Genomic DNA, 20109 nt, shown 5'->3' on the forward strand with positions numbered 1-20109 from the left:
TTAAATAAACAGATTTAATTGGAAACTTTAATCTGTCAATCGAATGCGATTTTTTTTTACACAATTTGTTAACTCTGTTAATGAAAATACTTATTATTTTTTTTTTAAAAAAATATTTTCTAGAAACTTTCTCATCTGTTGATATTTGAAAATTGAAATATTCAATTTTAATTTTATTGGCGTTCTAAATTTGTCGTAATTGTTCGATAATGTCAAACGTTAAATTAAGAGACTCACAAGACAGAGACAGGGAACACCGAAGTTAATTCTATGGGGACACTAACTTCCAAATCGGTATATTTATATTTAATTATTGTAGTCAATTCTCAAAACTAGACTTGTTTAAGTTCACAGTCATAAAAATTTGAGATTAATTTAAAAAATGACTGTGAATTGGAATATTAAAAGCAGTGGGTAGAGCTAATACATCGCTACTCTAACTGTCATTATTCAGACAAGTCATGACCCCTGAAATGGTTTAGAACTTTGAAGAATGGGGGGGTAAATGCTTTGATAGACTCATGTTTGCTGACAATGATACCGGTACGAGATAGACAAATAATATAGAAATAATATGCATCAATAAGCATTCAAAAAAACTATCATTAATTAAAATTATGGTTTAATATATATATGATAATGAGAGTGTGAAAGACAGCTGGATTGTTGAATATTGGAAATTAATGAACCGTTGAACGGTTTAGATTTGGAATATTGACCAGTCATGGCACGTCACTTTATAGTTAGAAACATCTTCATCTTTTGACCGGTGAATGATTGATTAATGCATGCCCATTTTATTTAATTTAATATCTGTAAACAGGTTGATTAATAGAATATCCAATTACTAGCTCCTCCTTTTGGAATTCCATAGATTACAAGGGCTATCCTCAATCGTCCAATGCATTTATTTCACACATAATTTTTTATTATAATTCATAAAGATTTTGATGCTTTTCACTTGGAATAAAACTTGAAAATGGAGGAGAAAAATATCAATTATTTTTTGAATCAATTGATATTTAAAAATTATGAGTTTGAGAGAATTTAGATGTATAATATTTTTTTTTATTTAAGTTTGTAATAGAATAGAATGATTTAAGAATAAATTAAAAATTTTAAAAAAATAAAAGAGAGAAATTAATTATTTTTAAAAAATCAACAACGTTCCTTATATAATTAAGTAAACATAAATCTAATGAATATAGAACAATGGGATGATCATGATCGTCGTTGGCTTATTTTGTACGTTGAGAATAATAGAAACTAAAGTACAGTCACAGATAATATAATGAAGCATTGAACAACTCTCATTCCTTACGGAAACGTATAACCAAACAAAGAGAGTGAAAAGACACCTTTCATTGTCGAATGGCTCGAGGAATCGGGATTAATGTGAAATTAAAGACGAGTCTTTGAATTAATATCATATTCCAGAACAATAAGATGAGAAAATAGCAACAGCTACTACTATCAAGGCAAAGTTGTAATAATGAAAAGATTAACAATAATTATATAATATTAGATTCTTTGTTTCATTAATTGAAATTTGAAATTTATTCTCTAACAATTTTAAATATAAAAAATAGTTAAAAAATAATAGCAAAGAGATTTTTTTAACTATATTTTAACAATAAACGTGAACTAAAAGTCGATTTGGTCAAATTCGATCGCACCTTAAGCTTTTCAAGGTGTGAAATGGGCTCGGCCCATTCACACTTCCACTCCACTGACCATCTTGAGTAGATTTTAGAGAAACTACCAATTTCATGAAAGTACAAATATATATATATCAGATCCATTCCATTTTATGCTTCTACTACCTTGTTTGCTTTTCTTTGTCTGTGTTTCTCTGTTTTTTACATTACAGAAATGGAAACAACTGCAGCAGCTCCAGCTCCATACCTGCATGGCAGTCAAAAACTTCTTCATCTGGTTTGTGCAATTTTTTTTTTCACTATTTTACTTGGATGAATGGTTTGTGGGAGTTTAGGAGATATGTTGAACGAAAAGGATACAACCATAAAAGACAAGCTTGTAGTAGTATTTTTTTTATTTGAATTTAGCTTACATTTTCATTAATTGTTTAAAGCAGTTTGTTGAAATGCATATATCTATGATTATAAACGTTGATTCAGGTAAGGCATGCACAAGGGCTTCACAATTTAGAGGCAGAGAAGAGGCCAACATCAATTGACTTGGTTGATCCTGAGCTCTCCTCTCAGGGCTGGCAGCAGGTGACAGAAGCAGTTTTAAAAATAAATCTTCGCCATGGTTTCATTTCGCCTATGAGTATAATGTTGTAATTAGGAAATATAATATATAGCAGTTCCGTCAATGGATTTGTCCTGAAATTTGCCTAGATCCCGCAACCAGAATAGACTATTTTGATAAGTGAAAAATAAAATGACGACAAAAAAATTTACACAGAGATTTACGTGTTTCATGGGCCAATACGAATTTTACTATGAAAGTCAAGAAATTTACAAAAAACAAAAACAAAAAAATAGGACACCCTAACCAAAATCTTACCGTGTGCACTTTTATTTTGCTCGCTCTCTCGGCTCTCTCTAGCTCTCTCTAGCTCTCTCGCTTCACTTTGGGATTTTGGGATGTCCGAAACCTTTGCAGCACGGGCCTTATATAGGCATTGGACTCCTGAAATTTCGCTTCTTAGCCCACCATATTGCAAGGCTGTCGGTGCTGACTTTCATCTCCCATGCAAAGTTTTCAAATGTGGGTGCAAACTTCTTTTACTTTTGAAGCTGAGCTAGCCAAAAGAATTCATCCTTCTCCTTTCTTCTAACTTTACTGCTCCAAATAAGAATTGATTGGCTAAAAAAAGTTTACAATTTCAGCTTGACTTATCAAGCCACCAATCAACAGGATTGTTACAGGAGTGACATTTAAATTAGCTAGTTTAACTGCAGGTTCGTGATCAGCGGAAAAATCTCTCTGCAAGCGGGCTGCTGGAGAGGATTGAGGTAGTCATCACGTCCCCTTTGTTAAGGTATCGATTTCTCATATTTCAGTTTCTCTAGCCCCTCCAATATCAAATCAATAACTTCAAATATATCCTTGAGTATCTATCTCAATCTGAATTCGTCAGGATAACATTTCGGTCTCTCTTGGGGGGTTCTAAGGAATGGTCCTTGATTTTAATGGTTGAATTGCAGGACATTGCAGACGTCAGTTGGAATTTTTGGTGGTGATCCAGATCGTCCGGATCATGTAACTCCATTACAGGAGGCAAATATAGAGAATGACGGTCAGCGTGGGATATCAACTTTCAATCGCCTACCAATTATAGCATCTGAACTTTGTCGAGAACGCAAGGTATGTTGCTGACATATCTAACTCCAGCATAGATTCCTTAATTTGAGAGTGAAATTGAAGTAGGCAATCTACATGCCTTTATTAATAAGTTAGTCATTGGCGATTTATTTATATAAGTTTGGAAATTAAAGCTTACGTTTTTGTTCTCACATGATCTATGATCCAATTCAATGTAGAGTAAAAATCGACAGAGAGGAACCCTCAGCCAGTGCCGGTCTCGTTTCCCTGCAGTTGATTTTTCTTTGGCAAGTACTTCAATCACTTGTAGTTTCGCCACCGTACGTCCTGGTTGCATATATAGAATAATTACTTGATTCCATATGTAACAAATTAGTCCACTACACTTCTGTACTTCAGATTGAAAGTGAAGATGACGTTTTGTGGGAGTCTGACGAACGCGAAACCAATGAAGCAGTTGCAGCTAGGGGAATTAAGTTTATCAAATGGTGTGTGTACTAAAATCTTCAATTCTTATAAACTAGGGCTATCCGCTTTCCTGTCATGCACATATGTATAATATAGCTGTGTTGATTATAAAAACCAACAGAAGACCCTGGTGAGTACCTACAGATATTATCAGATTGTTTATATTTTAAGGATTTTAATGACATACTCACGTCTGCTGAACATATATGCATTGGATACTGATACTAAAAGAAATGAAAACTTAATTAGTGCAGCAAATTAAGCAAAGATCAAATTTCTTGTGGGGATGATAATCTCGAGTAATTTAAGTACTTTTCAATCGATACAGTGCAAAAGCCAAAATCAACTCCAATAAACTTGTTTATGTCGCTTAATCTTAATTCCAGGTTGTTGGGACGGAAAGAAAAGGAGATAGCAGTGGTCAGCCATGGAGTTTTTTTACAGCAGACAATGATTGCACTTAGAAATAAGTGTTACCCCTTAGTGGATGGTGATTTTAATTACAGCCGGTAATTCAGTGTACATATCATATATACATACATACATACATATATATATATAGTCCTCTAATTCTCGTGTTATTGAAACTGACACACACCAAACCTCAAGCAATTTTACTGTTAAAACCTTTTTGCACAAGTCAAAGCTATCCTCATATTGTTGTCCTATATAAATATGCAGGTTCGGAAATTGTGAAATTCGTTCAGTGATCATTTTTAATGAAAGGTGAGCACATAAATTTGCAAAAAAAAAAAAAAAAAGAAAGAAAAAGCAAATGTGTTTATCCTCATTAATCTATGTAAGTTCTCATATCCTTTTTATTTTTTATTTGCATCTTGTAGCGTAATGGGATTGGGATCAGATTCCTTGACAACTAGCTATCAGGCCCATGGTGGAAGAATCACTCGTTATGGACTTCAACTCCAAAATGATTCTGCCGAGGATAATGTTCCAGTCGATGAAGCGACCAACTAATAGCTAAATCCCTGCCATTGGATCCAACATACTAGGTGTTTTCCCAAGAACTAGTTTGAAATAATCTTTAATCATTAATATCGGTAAATATGCCGATAAATTGTATAATCTATTGATAAAATGTTATATTAATATTGTCATATAAACTTTATTTATCATTTTGCCATATTAATGTTGCTATATAACTTTGTTGAATGGCATTCTAATTGAACTTAAATAATAATAATAAGTTCATTAAAACTATAGATAAACGTGAAATTCTTTATTTTAAATTTTCTTATAGATATATTTTTTTATTAACTTGTTTGGTGTAAATTTATTCATGAAAGTTTCTCACTTCTAAGATTTTTTCTTAGTTTGTCTAGTATAGCGTATACATGATTATTTATTTATTTATTTTTATTTATTATAACAATTTTTTTTTATAAAGTTTCATAAATATACACTATAAAAGAAATCAATAAACAATTAACCAACAAAATGTAAAATTTGAAGCTGTAAATTCAAGTATGGAAAAATTAAAACATGAAATTTTAAAGCTCTAAAACGTCTCTCATTTTTTATTGAGACAAGAACAATTATCAGTCCTAATATATAGGATTTACTTGTTGTAAATTTAATTTGTAATCCAAACCGAAGTGGTAATTAGTAAAGATCATGGAACTTTCTTTGGTTCCTCTCTATATAGAAAGAAAGGATAAAAAAAATGAAAATGCTAATGAAAGTTATTTTATCCTTAAAGTTTTACAATGTAAATGAAAGCATAATTTAAGTTACTATCTTGCAAATATTTTGATAGGCTCATTTCATATTCATATTTGCCAATTTTCAAAATTAAATTTGTGAAATGCACATTTTCACAAAAACATATCATCTATGATTATTATAAATAATTAATTATAAATTAAAATTATATAAAAATAATTTTTAAAAAATGTGAAATTTATTAAAATTTTGTATAAACTTTATGTTTATAAATGATAGATTCTACATAATATTTTGTCGAGATGAAGTAATTGAAGAATCGTAATAAAAAAATTTACAAGAAGAGTGAAATGCTTGATGATCAAAAGCAATTTTGGGATATAGACGATTAACCCTTTGTCTAAGTTGACAAAAACAGTAGGACAGATGCACCTAGCTAATAACACAGAGTCAGTACAAGAATAGTAATCATGCGGCCACTGTCATTGAAGTTAAGGGACATAGAGACCAATGGGAGTAGTACCGAAGAAAAGACATCCTCTGAATGATTAATTCAATTGTGGAATAATTCAGGGAAGTCATGAACCCTCCAATGGTTTGGAAAGCTATGTCTTTGTCTTACTAACAAATTCTAATGGTTTATGTTAATGTTGACACCACCTTACTCTTAAACAGTTAATTTCTTTATAAAAATTCTCTCTCTCTCTCTCTCTCTATATATATATATATATATATATTTTTTTTTTTTTCAATATAATTTTTAACTCTACAATCAAAATCAGAAGACTTGTACATATTTTATTTTTTACTTTACTAATCCCACATTTGAAATCTAAAAATTTCACTTTTAATGGATGAAATTAGATATCTATGGAATGAAACATTTCCTTTCCTATTCTCTTTCCCACCTTAATTAAAATCAAATTTTCATCAAACCCAGAAATTCATTAGGCTGGATCTAAGCTTCCTTTTATTGATATTCCAGAGTTACAACAAAAAGGCATCTCTCTGATAGTGGAACGATAAGGACAGGGCCACAGGGGATATGCACTCAAATTATATACATAGTTATATTATAAGTAAGCAATTAACTACACGCTAGTTGTCCAAGTCAAGGTTATTTGTCTTTTTGAGATGCAGCCTTGGCAGCATGCAAGTAGATCCATTCTTCAATGAAATCCCGACCTCAAATTCATCATAGAAATGTCTCCTTAGGAGACATAGTCTCTTTCTTTCACTATGTGAGGAAAAAAAAAGCAAGATCAGAGATATGTTAGTAACAAGTCATGGTGTAACCGATCCTAAAAAGGTCTGCAACTTTTACCTTCAATTGAAGTCCATATATAGTGAATCAACATTATTGCTACCCGAGGTGCTTCCATCCTTCAACTGGTGAAGCAAATGGGGCGCATCATACTCCTTTTCAGCATTCATGTGCTGATAATTAGGAGGATGATCGCTTTGGAGTAACATTTGCAGAACCGTTCTCATGCAGGGTCTTATTGAAGGCAATGTTCTAGTACAATAGATTCCGAGTTTGAAGACGTTGCACATTTGATTCAAGTGACAACCTTCCTTGATATCTTCATCTAATGCATCTAGTATTGAGTTGCCTCCTTGAATGTAATCTTGAGCCCATTCTGCAAGTGATCTGTTTTCATCTCCATGACTCGCTTTTCTTCCCGTTGTTAGCTCCAAAAGGATGACTCCAAAGCTATAAACATCAATCTTTTCGTTTATTCTTCTTGTATGAGCATATTCTACAGTTCAATTCAATTAAAAATAAGGATAATATTTAACTAGAAATCAAGCTAGTAGAAGTGGATGCAAAATTGAATCATATAACAAAAAGAAGTCTAACAATATTGTCCATGCTGCAACTCACCAGGAGCAATGTAGCCGAAGGAACCAGCCACCACAGAAATTGTTGTAGGTTCTCCTTGTTTGATTAACATCTTAGCTAGACCAAAATCAGCGATTTTAGCATTGAATTCAGAATCTAATAGGATGTTGCTTGATTTCACATCTCGATGAATAATGGGAGGGAAGCAATCATGGTGCATATAGCAGAGTCCTTGGGCAGCTCCAATTGCAATTTGGAATCTCTTAGGCCAGTCCAAGATTATTGCTGATGCTCGATGCTTATCCAACCATTGGTATAGGCTACCATTTTCCATGTACTCATAAACCAGAAGTCTTGACATTGAATCCTCACTTGAGATGCAACACATCAGTTTCACTATGTTCAAGTGCTGAATTCTACTCAATGTCATAACTTCAGCTTGAAATTGCTTTTCCAATTCCTGCTCCAACTTTTTGTTATTCCAAATCCGTTTAACAGCAACAAAATCACCATTGCCAGTTATATCAACACGGTAGACTTCTCCTGACCCCCCATCTCCAATCCTGTTTGTTTGATCTTTCAATCCTGATAAAATGCCTTCTGTTGTGAAATTCAACATTTGGAAAGGGGTGAGCTCCCATATTGAACCTGGTGCACGATTTCTCTTCCTATATAATTTAGTCAGGAAGAACGAAACAGATAAACACAGTACAAGAACTGCTGCACTTGAAATCCAAATAAGATTTTGAGGATAACTTAAGCTAGAGTTTTTTTGTGAACCACAAATGTGAAGGTTTACATTTGCAGTAGTTGCACAAAGACCAGGATTGTTTACGAAGCTGTTGGAATATGCATCATTTTCAAACTCTCTTGGAATGTTCCCCGTGAGATGATTGGAAGAAAGGTTAAAGGAAGTAAACCTTAGACGACCAAGTTGAGGAGGAATTTGGCCAGAAAATTGGTTTTCTGACAAATCCAATTGGTTAAGGCACGGTAGAAAACCAATGGCCTTTGGAATTTGACCAAAAAGTTTATTTTTACTAAGATTTAGAGTACTGAGTGACCTCCATGAGATTATATCAGACGGAAGGGAGCCATGGAGTTGGTTTTGATCAAGCAAAAGAATAGACAGAGATGGAAGAGCTGTTAATTCTCTCGGAATCGTACCATTAAGGAAGTTGTTACTGGCATTAAATACAGAAAGTTTCCTCCATAGCTTCACTTCAACAGGAATTTTTCCGAAAAACCTGTTGTTACTGATCTCAAGTCGGGTGAGATTATATGACACTTTTCTGGGAAGCTCACCTGTGAACAAGTTGTCACTTATCATTAACTTTGATAAGTCCAACGATGTCCATAGACCACTAGGAATGCTCCCAGTAAGACCATTCCTGGAGATTTCGACTGTTGTTAAGCTATTACAGTTACCAAGTGATTTTGGCAATTCTCCAGTAAGATTGTTATCAAAAGCTACAATTCCTAGCAACTTACCTCCATTGCATAAATTCTTAGGCAACATCCCCGTAAGCCTGTTAGAAGCAACCTCGAATATCTGGAGCATTGAGTACCGGCCGAAATCTAGAGGCAGGGTGCCTGACAATTGGTTGCTAAACAATCTAACGTCTGTTAATGTTGAGATTCGTCCGATGCCTTCTGGAATTTCACCCGACAGTTGATTGGAAAACAGAACCAAACCCGATAACTTTTCTAGTTTCCCAATATCACTCGGGATTCTTCCAGTCAGGTTGTTTTGAGAAAGATCAATCACAGTCAGATTGGAAGATCTAATTACTTGAGGAATCTCTCCAACTAAACTGTTGTTGAAAAGATCTATCTTCTTCAAATTCTTTAACAAGAACAAAGCATTTGGGATTTTTGCCGTCAATACATTGTTAGATAAATCCAATACCTCGAGAGCTGCCATATCTCCAATTATATCGGGGATTTCACCAATTAAATTTGCATTACACATCCATAATGTCTTCAGCTTCTTCAATTGTGTGAAACTTGAAGGCAACTTGGACGGCAGTAACTTTGAATTATATGCCAATCCCAAATATTCAAGTTCAGACAAGTTGCCAATTTCCGGCGGGAGAGAACCATTGAACTGGTTTGCAGCAAGCTGAAGGTTCCTTAGCTCTTGTAACCGTCCAATGCCTACGGGAATGTCACCAGAAAAGTTATTACTCGTAAGGTTCAAGCACTGGAGCCGACGCAGTCTGTCAATGTCATCAGGGATTGTGCCGACAAAATAGTTTTGAGAGAGGTCCAAGTGCTCAAGTTTGGAACAGTTGTAGAGAGGTTTTGGAAATTCACCTATGATGTTGTTGTAGTTAAGATCAATGGATGTAAGGTTCTTAAGGCCACAAATGAAAGATGGGATTTTTCCGTTGATTGTCTTGTTGGAAAGGTGTAACTCAGTGACTGAGTTGTTAGTGCAAGTGATTTCAGGCCAGCTGCAATGGTTGGAAAAGTTTGATGACAGGATCCAGTGGCTGATGGACGATGGATTTTGCCAATATTGCTTTAGTTGAATTAAGATAGCTTGTTCTTGAGCATCATGCAGTTGGGAGCATGCATGGCTCAGAAGGAGAACAAGGGCGAGGGCATTGAAATGAATTTGGAGGAATGCGGCTTTTGCTTTCGACATTTGGGACATGGGGAAGTTTGTGGTATATGTATTGTTTGCTACTAAACGAGAGTGAAATTCAGTATCAGAATCCCGCTGACTGAAGCATAGAAGTGTAATTTAACGGCTATATTTTCAAGGCTTGAGTGGGTGGAATGGGTAGCAATGAAGAATTAATGGTAGAATCTTAAAAGGGCTATGCTTTCACAACTTAAGGGGTTGAATATTTATAACTAGCTGGAAGCATTTTTTTTTTTATTTATTTCAAAGGATGACAACGCCCTACTACATAAAACAAAGAGAGGAGGTAATTTGGTTTGAACCCAAGCTCTAATATTTTTCGTAAGGTTTTTTTGCTATTAGGTCAAGAAAAAAAAAAAAACTCGTTGGGAGCATTCAAGGGGTTAGATATTCAATGATTCTTTGGAAACTGGAGCCAATGATAATACTCCAATTTACAAAGATTCTTATTAAATGGTTCTCGTTAGAGAACCGATCCCTACGAACAAGTCGTGGAAAAGGGAGTTTGATAATAAATGGTCCAATGGAACACTGACAAAGACACTACTCTCAGTCTCAGGGATTAGAAGCCAGAACCAGTTAGTTAGCCATGCTCCCAAGTCGAAGAGTAAGGAAAACTAGTCTATTATACTGCATTTTTTAGGTTATGGTAAATAAATCTATAGAAATTGAAATAATCATACTTTTTATCTTATTCCAAAAGATGTTTCGTCTTTTCTTGGCACTGACCCCTCCAAAACGGTCTTTTCTAGTACATGTAACATGCTACTATCACAATTAGTACACCCCAGCAATTAGAAAAACAAAAAGGTAGAAGTAATAAATTTGCTTTGGCTGCCAAATTGTTGTTTTAAGTTTCCCATGGATGGGATGGAGTAATCTACGTGAACATATAATTGAGTTAATATCATTTTATGTTAACAACTACTAGTTAAAACTTGATTAATGACCTCAAAAGGGACACCTTAAATTTAAAACTTGAAGATCGAAGTTCAGTTCTTAAAACTGAGATGGGATGACAAGGAAAATAATTATTTTTTATTGTGTAATCCAAAATTTTATATATACTAAAAATTTTAAAAAAAAAACTCGATTAAATAAATCGTATATGCTTATGATCATAAAAGAAATTAACTTTATACATACATGCATATGTATGCAGAAGAGAATACCTGCATTTTTTCACATTTTAAATCTGTGTGTATATGAAATGTTTAGGTTATCACATCTGTTGGAAATTAGTGCAACGTCGTAGTTATATAGGTGGGGAAGAGGTTGGTGTTGGCCTGTTAGGGAGTGGTGGAGGGGGAGAAAGAGAGGAAAGGTCAAAAGAGCATGATCCTTTCCTTTTGGAGGAAGACCAAAAGAAAGTATCGCCAAAGACTTTGACCCACCTAAGAGAAACAGGCATTTTAATATCATATCAATGAAAAACAAGACTCTTGAGCTTGACTCAGAGTGCAATCAAAGAACATTTTCATGGCCACCATCCACAATGGAATGGCCCTGCTAGGCTGCCACCATGTTTAATTTAACCCTTCGTTCCTAATTAATTTATGGAAACAGTTTCTTGGCCACTATTTGTAGTGGAATGATCTTATTATGTTGTTTAATTTAGTTCTCCACGCATAATGCAGTCAAAGAACAATGGAATGACCACTATTTTCAGTAGGATGGTCCTGCTACAAACTTAAGTCCTTCCACTTCATTTAATTAGATACTAGTAGATTGATCAGAATCATTCTAGTGGCATCAGAATCATTCTAGTAGCATCGGAATCATTTTAGTGGCATCCTTGTCAGATTGCCATATCATGGGAAAAAAAGTTTCAAATGCCATTGCTATTTTGTGTGGGTTAGGCAAGGGAAAGGTAAACAAATTTGGATCATATATATGTTGCAACTTCAGAGGCATTTGCAGTCCTGCCAGTTTAAACTTAAGAAAGAAGGTCTGCGTATGTCTCTGTGTGTGTGTGTGTGTGTGTGTGTGTGTGTGTGAGACATCACGATAGCATGCATATTATTACATAGTTCCTTCTGAATAAAGTGTGTGCATGTCTGCGTGTCTCAAAATAAGGAATAAAACTGAAAACTGAAAGTGCTTGATGTCCAGCTCTGACGACTGTAATACTACATGAAATCTATGATAAAGCAAGACAAGTTTTCTGTCAAGTAACATGCTCAGATAGCACTGCCCTGCAGTAGGAGGCATGCCCTCTTATTGCAGGACATCTCAATAAATTATAACCCTCCCCCAATCCCTTCCTCTTTTTTTCTTGCACATAAATGCCAGTCCCACTAAAAAATGGAAACAAATCGAAGCCAACTAAGGCACATAAATCCCAGTTCCACTAAAAAATGATGTTCTTTGCTATTCAACTTATTATTGCAAGTCGAGAACAAATAGAGTCTAAAGTATATAGATCATTCATCATTCACATTCTGACTAGCAGAAGATAATGGATGGATTGAGACATATAGTCTTAGATGGAAGTTTACTGGCTAGGCATATAAAGTCTTGCTCTCTTTCTGATAGTTGGGAAAGAGGAAATCTTAACTTTTGACCTTTTTGAAAGTAAGGTGTGGCTAGCATCAAGCTATTATCTTGGCCCGAAACAAGTCATAATTAATATAAGGAATCAAATGCTACTTCTCTATATAAAGAAGACGACTCTGAATTTCGAACTAAAGCAGGGTCTAAAGCCTAAATGCAAAATGCGATTGCGGTTTCACAATTTTGGTACAATGGCATCAGTAGTATAACATCCAAGCCATTTACTTCCAACTCTACAATAACAGGTATCGTCTACTGACTCAAGCTCAAACAACTTACCGATGAATGAAGAGAGTAAATATAATTTTTTAACGCCGTTGGATGCATTGCTTGCACCATAGCTTAGATGTGAACAGTAATTATAGCAGCAAAAACACAAGATTGCAAATAAGCTTATCAAGAGTTATATTATGAAGCGAGACTGTAAATGGCAGCATATAAAAAGCAATAAGCTATCAACATCATATCACCAAACTGAAAATTTTATAAACTGCAACAAACAATGACACAGCATAATTTTAAGTTGCCATAATATTGAACAAGGATCGTCAATGTAGTACTAGAATTTAACAAACATGTAAGTATTTAATGGTTTACCGGGTTTAAGAATCAAGGGTCACGTTGTTGAGCCTCTCCAGAGCCAAAATCAAAGCTTAGGTTCCCAAATTCCCTTCCCCATGAGCCTTAAGCGACAAATAAAGCTGTTGAGCCAAAGCCAAACCGGGCAAAGCAAGTCCCATGTTTTGACAATCCTTTAAACAAATCCCCAAATCCTTAACAAAATGATTCACGAAGAAGCCCGGATCGAAATCCCTCTTCAAAATCCTTCTCCCATACAAATCCAATGATTTTGGAGCCAGCTGCCCCCATTGATATCGCATCCAAAAATGACGCCACATTGAGCCCTGCTTTGTGGGCGTAAATAATTCCTTCTACTAATCCGACCGTGGTTGATCCTATCGTGATTTGATTCGCTAATTTTGCGAATTGGCCTTTCCCGCTGGGGCCCATGTAATTAATTTTTACCATGAGGGTAAAAAGGGCGTTTAAACGGTGGACGATGGCTTCCTCTCCGCCCGCGAATATGGCGACGGTCCCGTTCTTGGCACCTCGGTCGCCTCCAGAGACGGGGGTGTCGATGGAGTAGCAGTTCTTGGAGGAGGCGGCAGCGGATATTTCGACGGCGAGGGAAGGTTCCGATATTGTCATGTCCACGAGTATGCCGCCGTGACGGACACCGGAGAGGGCTCCGTCAGTGGGACCGAGAAGGACTTGGCGGACGTCCGAAGGGTAGCCGACGATGGAGAAAACAACGTCGGATTGGGCGGCGAGGTTGTGAGGAGTCTGGGCTAGGCGAGCACCCACGTCGACGAGGGGTTGGGCCTTGGAGAGGGTTCGGTTGAAGACGGTGAGAGTGTAGCCAGAGTTGATTAGATGAGCACACATGGATCGGCCCATTACGCCGGTTCCATTCTAGCCCACGCTGGTGTTGGATGGGCTGATGGGCTCGGAAGCTTCGTATGTGGCCATAGAGCCGAGAAGAGAGGTAGGGTGAGGAGGAGAGGGAGTTTCAGAATGGTGATAATAGCGAGAGAGTGAGCGGAATATAAATGATAATGATCGCGTTTTATTTTTATGCGAATTATCTTTTTTTTTTTTTTATTGTGTGAGAAATGGTAATTTACTAAAATTTTGGTTCGATTTTGATTGTCAGGATTTGTTTTTTGTTTTTTCTTGGACAATAATAAAGCCGGCCATGTTTTGTCTTCTGCTATAAATCTGAAATTCAGCGACCATTTACCTGCTAGATAAAGGAACATAGTTAACCATCAGCAATCAGTCTGCCTTACGCCAGTCCAGGGTCATGGAAAGATCAACTTGGTTTCATCAGAAAATGAAGTTCGAGGCAACGTAAAGCAACCCATCCTTCAATCTTCTTTCTTTGGCGAGCAAACAGAGAAATTTGCATCTAGCTGTTGATTAATCATTGTAACACATCCGCTGTTCCAACAGATGCAATGGTTAGCAAAAAAAGGGAAAGCTGCAGAATGCAATGGTTTCGATCGAGAGCATAATTATGAAAATAACAATCCATAAGAAAAGACACTTTTGTGTCAATATATCAATGCATTAACATATGTATTCAGCACAAAAGTCAAATTAGTTTGTAGCACAAATCTACTTGAACAGAGGAAAACAAAGGGATAAATAAAACTATCGTTTACTCAAAAAGTAGAGAGAACATATTGAATGTCTTGTTTCCATGTAACAAGCAGAAATGCCCCATTGAAGGTCTTGTTTCCATGTAACAAGCAGAAAACGTATAACTGATATAAAGATGCAACTCAGAGGGCAAATAATGGATAACCATGAAAGGGATTTTAACAAAAATCAATATATGAAAAAACAGAAATCAGAATTTCATGCAGCAAAACTGTCAGTTTATGAAACTATAGTAAAGCAAAGACATAGTAAAGCAAAGACCTTTCCGAGGAGAAGGGCAAAAGCAATAGCAACATAACCATTGATTCACATAAAAGCATAACCATTGATTCACATACAAGCATCACCAATATCTCCTAACAAAATTTGTCCATTGCTTATTATACTACTATTCAAAATTTTCATCAAAAAAAAAAAAAAAAGAACAATGGAAAATAAAAGATTCTATATTTATATCAAAATAAAAACTTTTAACCTCTTTAAATGCTCCATTTCACTTTAACTCAAAAGTTGGCAATGGCGGTGCATCAAAACTCTCCAAAATCTCTGTTTTGGCACCTCCACTTCTGACCTCATCTTTCTTCTTGCCTCCACCAAACCACCCTCCAAACCAACCTGAATCCGAGGAAGATCCAACCGTATTTCCGGTCTGACTCGGCAAGCCCATTGGGAGACCAACCCCATGCCCCGGTTCTTCGATCATTACAGGCATACTTTGTTGGGCGGAGAGGACTTTGTTGAGCATGATCCCAGATCCTTCGATAAGAGCCAATAGGACCCCACCCAAAAGGGCCGATCGAGCTGAGGCGCCGAGTCCTTGGCGCATCTGAAGGAAGCCACCGGTGGCGGCTCCGGCGAAGATGGAGTTGCAAGGGTCTTCCTTTTGGCGAACATAAACCATGGTGCAATCGAAGGCAGAGAAGAGACCTCCCCAGACAGCGAAGCTTCCACCCACACGCGGAGCATTCATACGAAGGGCTTGTGAGCCGCGGAGGAAGCATGAACCAGTTGCCGAGTTGTAGAAGCCCTTGAGGAAGTGGAAAGCCGATCCTCCCACCGCTCCCATCCCAAACGCCCCGCCGATGTCGTCGAGGATGCGATCAGGGCAAAGTTCCCGAGAGGTTTCTGGAGTTCCCGTTCTAGATTTTTTTTTTTTTTTAGTTCGGTTTTTCTGTGGGCTGATTAGGTCAGGGGGTATTGGAGGGGTTTTAGCTTTGACAGTGGTAAATGAAATGAGACCTTTTCGGTGGTTTCTTCCTTTTCTTGGAAGAGTGTCGTTCTTTGTGTTCGATTTTAAGTTATCGGCCTGACGGAAAAGCCCCTCTGGAAAAGTCAAAAGAGTTCGATATTTTCGATTTACGGTGTATTTGTTTTATTGAATTTCAAACAAATTTCTTGTTGGGAAAAGAAACAGATATTTGTATTGACGGGAAAAAAAAACAAAAGGGCATTGTCGGCATTTAACAAGGATATTTCAGTCACTTCAGAAACAGAAAAACCGGGAGGTTTTGCAATGGCGGCGTCGTTTTGAGCTTCGGCAGCCAATGAAACCTAAAAAATCATTTGCTAATTGCTATGATGCTATCGGTTATAAAGAACCAGACGTGTAAAATCATTAAAGGAAGCTGGTCTAACCATTGACGGAGAGTGGATATGGTTATTGCTTTACTAACAGGTAGAGTTTTCTTTCACTGAACTGCCTTTTCAATTTCCAAGTTCATGTCTCATTTATAAAGAGAGTGGTAGTTCTGTAATTCTATCTAAGAATGCGCACAATGGTACTTTAACCTGACAAAGAGCCAAGCATTTCCAATTGTTATTAGATTTTCTTCACAAACCAAATGTGTCCAACAATTTCATACCTCAAAAAACCAATCTTTACAAATTGGGTCTTGTCCAAAACCCTCGTTAAACCCTTCCTTGATGAATACCACCCATAAAGTTCTCCACTTTCACCATAAGTCCTTAAAATTTAGCAGTTTGGAAAAACCCAGAAGTATTTTAAGTGGGTTTAGGATGAGGTGTGCTATACATTGTTGTTCTTTGGTAAGAGCTAAAAGTTAATCGTGTTTGCATTCAAGAACTGGTGAAGAGAGGGATTTAACTAGAGCAGGGAAATCATTGCGTTGGTTAGCCTCGGAGAAAGTGAATGGGTCGAAAGGGTAACATAAAGTAGCAATTGCGAAGGCTAATAGTTGTTCTTCTTGGAAGGAATTGTTTGATAGGTTGGAGATAGAGAATAATCGCTCCGCTTGGGAGGAAACACCGAAGTGGTTGGAGAAGGTGACGGTAGGAAAAACTGGACAGTCCTTAGGGGAGGATTCCGATTCTGTTGAATCTTTTTTGTGAAAAAAAAGGGTGCTCACTTACTAGATATGAAAGAGAGTAGACATAGGAACTTACGTATGATGAGTGATCATCGTAACAGTAGTCATGGCTGAGGGGATGAAAGCAATTAAGAAAAAAAAGTAAGAGAAGAGGATGAGGTTGTCAATTATTCAAAATGGGATAAGATTAAGGGTAGGTTTAGAGGAATGGTTGGCGTAGAACTTGGGTCTGAGAAACCAGAGTGTCGAAGATGGAATAACCAAGAATGTTGGGGTAGGAAAACATGGAAAGGGGCTACTGATTCAACTTTACCTAAGATGGTTGGTGGAGGGGTTTATGGGGTGGGTCCTGTTTTGGCTGCATTGTCTGCTGGAAGAAGGGAATTTTAGGCTTTGTATGTCCAAGAAGGATTAGATTTGAGTAGTAATAATAGGAAAAAAAAGGATTAGAAAGGGTTTGAAAAAGTTTTTATGATGGCTGAAAAACTTGGCTTAAATGTAAAGGAAGTTTCAAAGCATGATCTCAATATGGTTGTTGATAACCGCCCCCATCAGGATTTGGTGCTTGATGCTTCCCCCTTATAGATGGTGAAAATAAAGGAATTGGATTCTGTCTCAAATGATGAAGAAAAAGTTTATCTTTGGGTAGCTTTGGATGAGGTTACTGATCCTCAGAATTTGGGGGCAATAATTAGGTCGGCTTACTTCTTTGGAGCCTCAGGGGTGGGGCTATGTGCAAAAAATTCAGCTCCATTAGGTGGTGTTGTGAGCAAGGCAAGTGCTGGCTTACTTGAATTAATGGAGCTTCGATATAGCAAGAATATGATGCAGTTCTTAGCATCAGCCGAAAATGGTTGGCGAGTTCTTGGGGGCTCTGTTTATTCAAAAGTTGTCCCCTTGAATGATGTTTTGCCAGGCGTGCTAACCGTTCTTGTTTTAGGCAGTGGAGGTACTGGCTTGTGTCCTTTAGTAGAGAGATCATGCACTCAGTTAGTTGGGATTCCTGGAAACTTTCCTGTGGACATAGCAGCCAGAGAGGTTAATGATATGGAACCTACAGAAGTGGATTCTGGGTGCTCAGGCAGGGAGCTCCGGTCCTTTTTGGCTTTGGAGAGCTTGAATGTCAGTGTTGCAGTAGGTGTGCTTCTTCACCACTTAATTGGAAGCGGTATTAATTTTCCAATAGATGACAAGCCAACTGATATGCATCAATGATATGCCATGGCTGATGCATTAAGCTTGGTGTCTTGTCATCGTCTAATACTTATTTCAGAAATTTTATCACCATTCGTAAGGCTTTTTCTAGAAATGGAAATAGGTTGACAACTCTGACTTCTACTTTTTTCAGAGGAAAGATAAGTGATAAGAGACTTTATATTGGTTATATGCAGAAAGATCTTTTTTATTGCTACATGTGGTTGATTTGATATGGAAAATGAATAAACCATTAACAACACTTGGAATGCAATGACAGATTCGGAATTTCCTTGGAAATTTAATGGTTACTGTGTGTGGATTTGTAGGCTTTCTCAAACTGCTGAATTGCTTTGAAATTTCGTATGATTTTGATTTGATTCTAGTACAGAAATACAAACTAAAGTCAATGTTTGTCTGGTGTTCTTGCGGAATTGTAAAAGTAGTTAGATTTCATAAGCAAAGGCTTTTCAATCATAAAATAAAACAAAAGAAACAAAAATTATAAGGTACAAATTTTATTTGAGTGAGTGATTTAAATTTTATCATTACTTTTTTAATTGGTGAAATTTTATCGTTAAATTATTAATTTTGAGCAAATTAAAATCAAGTTAAAGTATGATATAGTATTATGTTTAATAGAAAATGCAGAAATAAAATAAAATTAAAAATTTTGGAATTATGTGGCATTGCATGTAATAGACAATGCCATAACAAAAAATAATAAATAAAATAAAAATTTAAATTTTAGTTTAATGGTTGTTCTATTTTTGCTATATTATTATAAAATTTATTTCTCCAACTGTAAAACAGTTTCTAACAAAATTTTTATTGAACATTCTTTAATTGCTTTTAAATTTTAAAATATGATAATAAATTTGCTCCAAAATGAATAATATGGTGTGAAAATTAAGTCAAATGAAATATTGCTGGTGAATAACCACTCACATAAAATGATAAATTTATAACATCTCAAATAAAAATATAAAGAAAGAAGTTTGAAAACTCATGCCACGAGAACAATGTGGACTAGGAAAAGTTATTCAAAGATAATTTCCTCATTGGCGTAAGGGTATCACTAGCCTTATACACACTCATTATGTGAGTGAAATATGTAAAAAGTTTGATAATTAAAGTAAATATTAGTAAAATAATACAAAATATTTTACATAGTTATTTTGAAATGTAAAAAAAAAAAAAAACTCAAAGTACTGATTTTTAAAACCAAAAAAAGTAAGCAAAGTTGGTTTTTTTTTTTTACTTTTTTTAAAAATTAAATTACTAATATAATCCTAATAATATATAACAATTAAAAATTTTATATAATCTATAGATTTTTATTTTTTATTTACAAAAGAGGTGATAATATGAAAATAAAACAAAATTATAAATATTAAAATTTAAAATTTAAAATTATTAAATATCACATTTAAAAAATAATTAAATAAATCAATTAAATTAAATTTTGTATTTAAAGATAAATTTCAACCTTGTCATTGCCGACTCCACAAGGTGCAGCTGCTCCTTTTTAAAGCATATTATCTATCATTAATCAACTTTTCTTACGCGAAGCTGGATCGAATCTATCGCTAGATCCCAATTCTGCGGCAGTACGTGGAAACCTGATTGATTGAAAATGGCCTTTTGCCCGCTAAACACTCTCGAAAGACATTGTGAAAAGGCCGTCACACTTTGTGAGGTTTGTTTGTTTGTTTGTTTTAACATGTCCCAATTTCATGATAAATTTGGGTCCCTTTCCTGCATTGCCAAAATGGTCGGTCCTTTTTGTCATTGTTAATACGTCTTTTTACCTAACTGAATGGACCTTTCATGAGATGAAACTATGTTTAATTCGTCTCGTCATTTGGGATTAATAC

The 20109-nt window shown here is 35.7% G+C and overlaps 2 protein-coding genes and 3 pseudogenes across 4 annotated transcripts; 2 read left to right on the plus strand and 3 right to left on the minus strand.

Moving 5' to 3' along the window:
- Nucleotides 1-1804: 1804 nt before the first annotated feature.
- LOC111285985 (phosphoglycerate mutase-like protein 1) lies at nt 1805-4903 on the plus strand. Of its 2 annotated transcripts, XM_089763216.1 has the most exons (10): nt 1805-1935; nt 2139-2237; nt 2575-2736; nt 2931-3010; nt 3177-3336; nt 3513-3581; nt 3694-3782; nt 4149-4271; nt 4444-4488; nt 4605-4903. In XM_089763216.1, exons 1-10 carry the CDS (start codon nt 1873-1875, stop codon nt 4735-4737), a joined length of 1023 nt encoding a protein of 340 aa, XP_089619342.1. In that variant the 5' UTR covers nt 1805-1872; the 3' UTR covers nt 4738-4903. The 2 variants fall into 2 exon arrangements, with proteins under 2 accessions (XP_089619342.1, XP_022731465.1); XM_022875730.2 differs by lacking the exon at nt 2575-2736.
- Nucleotides 4904-6363: 1460 nt separating this feature from the next.
- On the minus strand, nt 6364-12811 carry LOC111285061 (uncharacterized). The gene is made up of 3 exons (XM_022874285.2): nt 7328-12811; nt 6767-7202; nt 6364-6679 (listed from the first exon to the last, which is right to left on the minus strand). The coding sequence occupies exons 1-2, from the start codon at nt 9942-9944 to the stop codon at nt 6769-6771; spliced, it is 3051 nt and encodes a 1016-aa protein (XP_022730020.2). The 5' UTR covers nt 9945-12811; the 3' UTR covers nt 6364-6679; nt 6767-6768.
- A 143-nt stretch (nt 12812-12954) lies between these two features.
- Nucleotides 12955-14018, minus strand: LOC111285060 (putative 3-hydroxyisobutyrate dehydrogenase-like 1, mitochondrial; annotated as a pseudogene).
- Nucleotides 12955-16488, minus strand: LOC111284508 (mitochondrial import inner membrane translocase subunit TIM17-2 pseudogene; annotated as a pseudogene). Its single transcript, XR_016343273.1, has 2 exons — nt 15187-16488; nt 12955-14489 (listed from the first exon to the last, which is right to left on the minus strand). The product of XR_016343273.1 is annotated as a mitochondrial import inner membrane translocase subunit TIM17-2 pseudogene (transcript).
- Nucleotides 16365-18506, plus strand: LOC111285899 (uncharacterized; annotated as a pseudogene).
- Nucleotides 18507-20109: the final 1603 nt, after the last annotated feature.

The sequence above is a fragment of the Durio zibethinus genome, chromosome 6 (assembly GCF_047325235.1).
Source record: "Durio zibethinus cultivar Kanyao isolate XHJ-2024 chromosome 6, ASM4732523v1, whole genome shotgun sequence".
Lineage (NCBI taxonomy): Eukaryota > Viridiplantae > Streptophyta > Magnoliopsida > Malvales > Malvaceae > Durio > Durio zibethinus.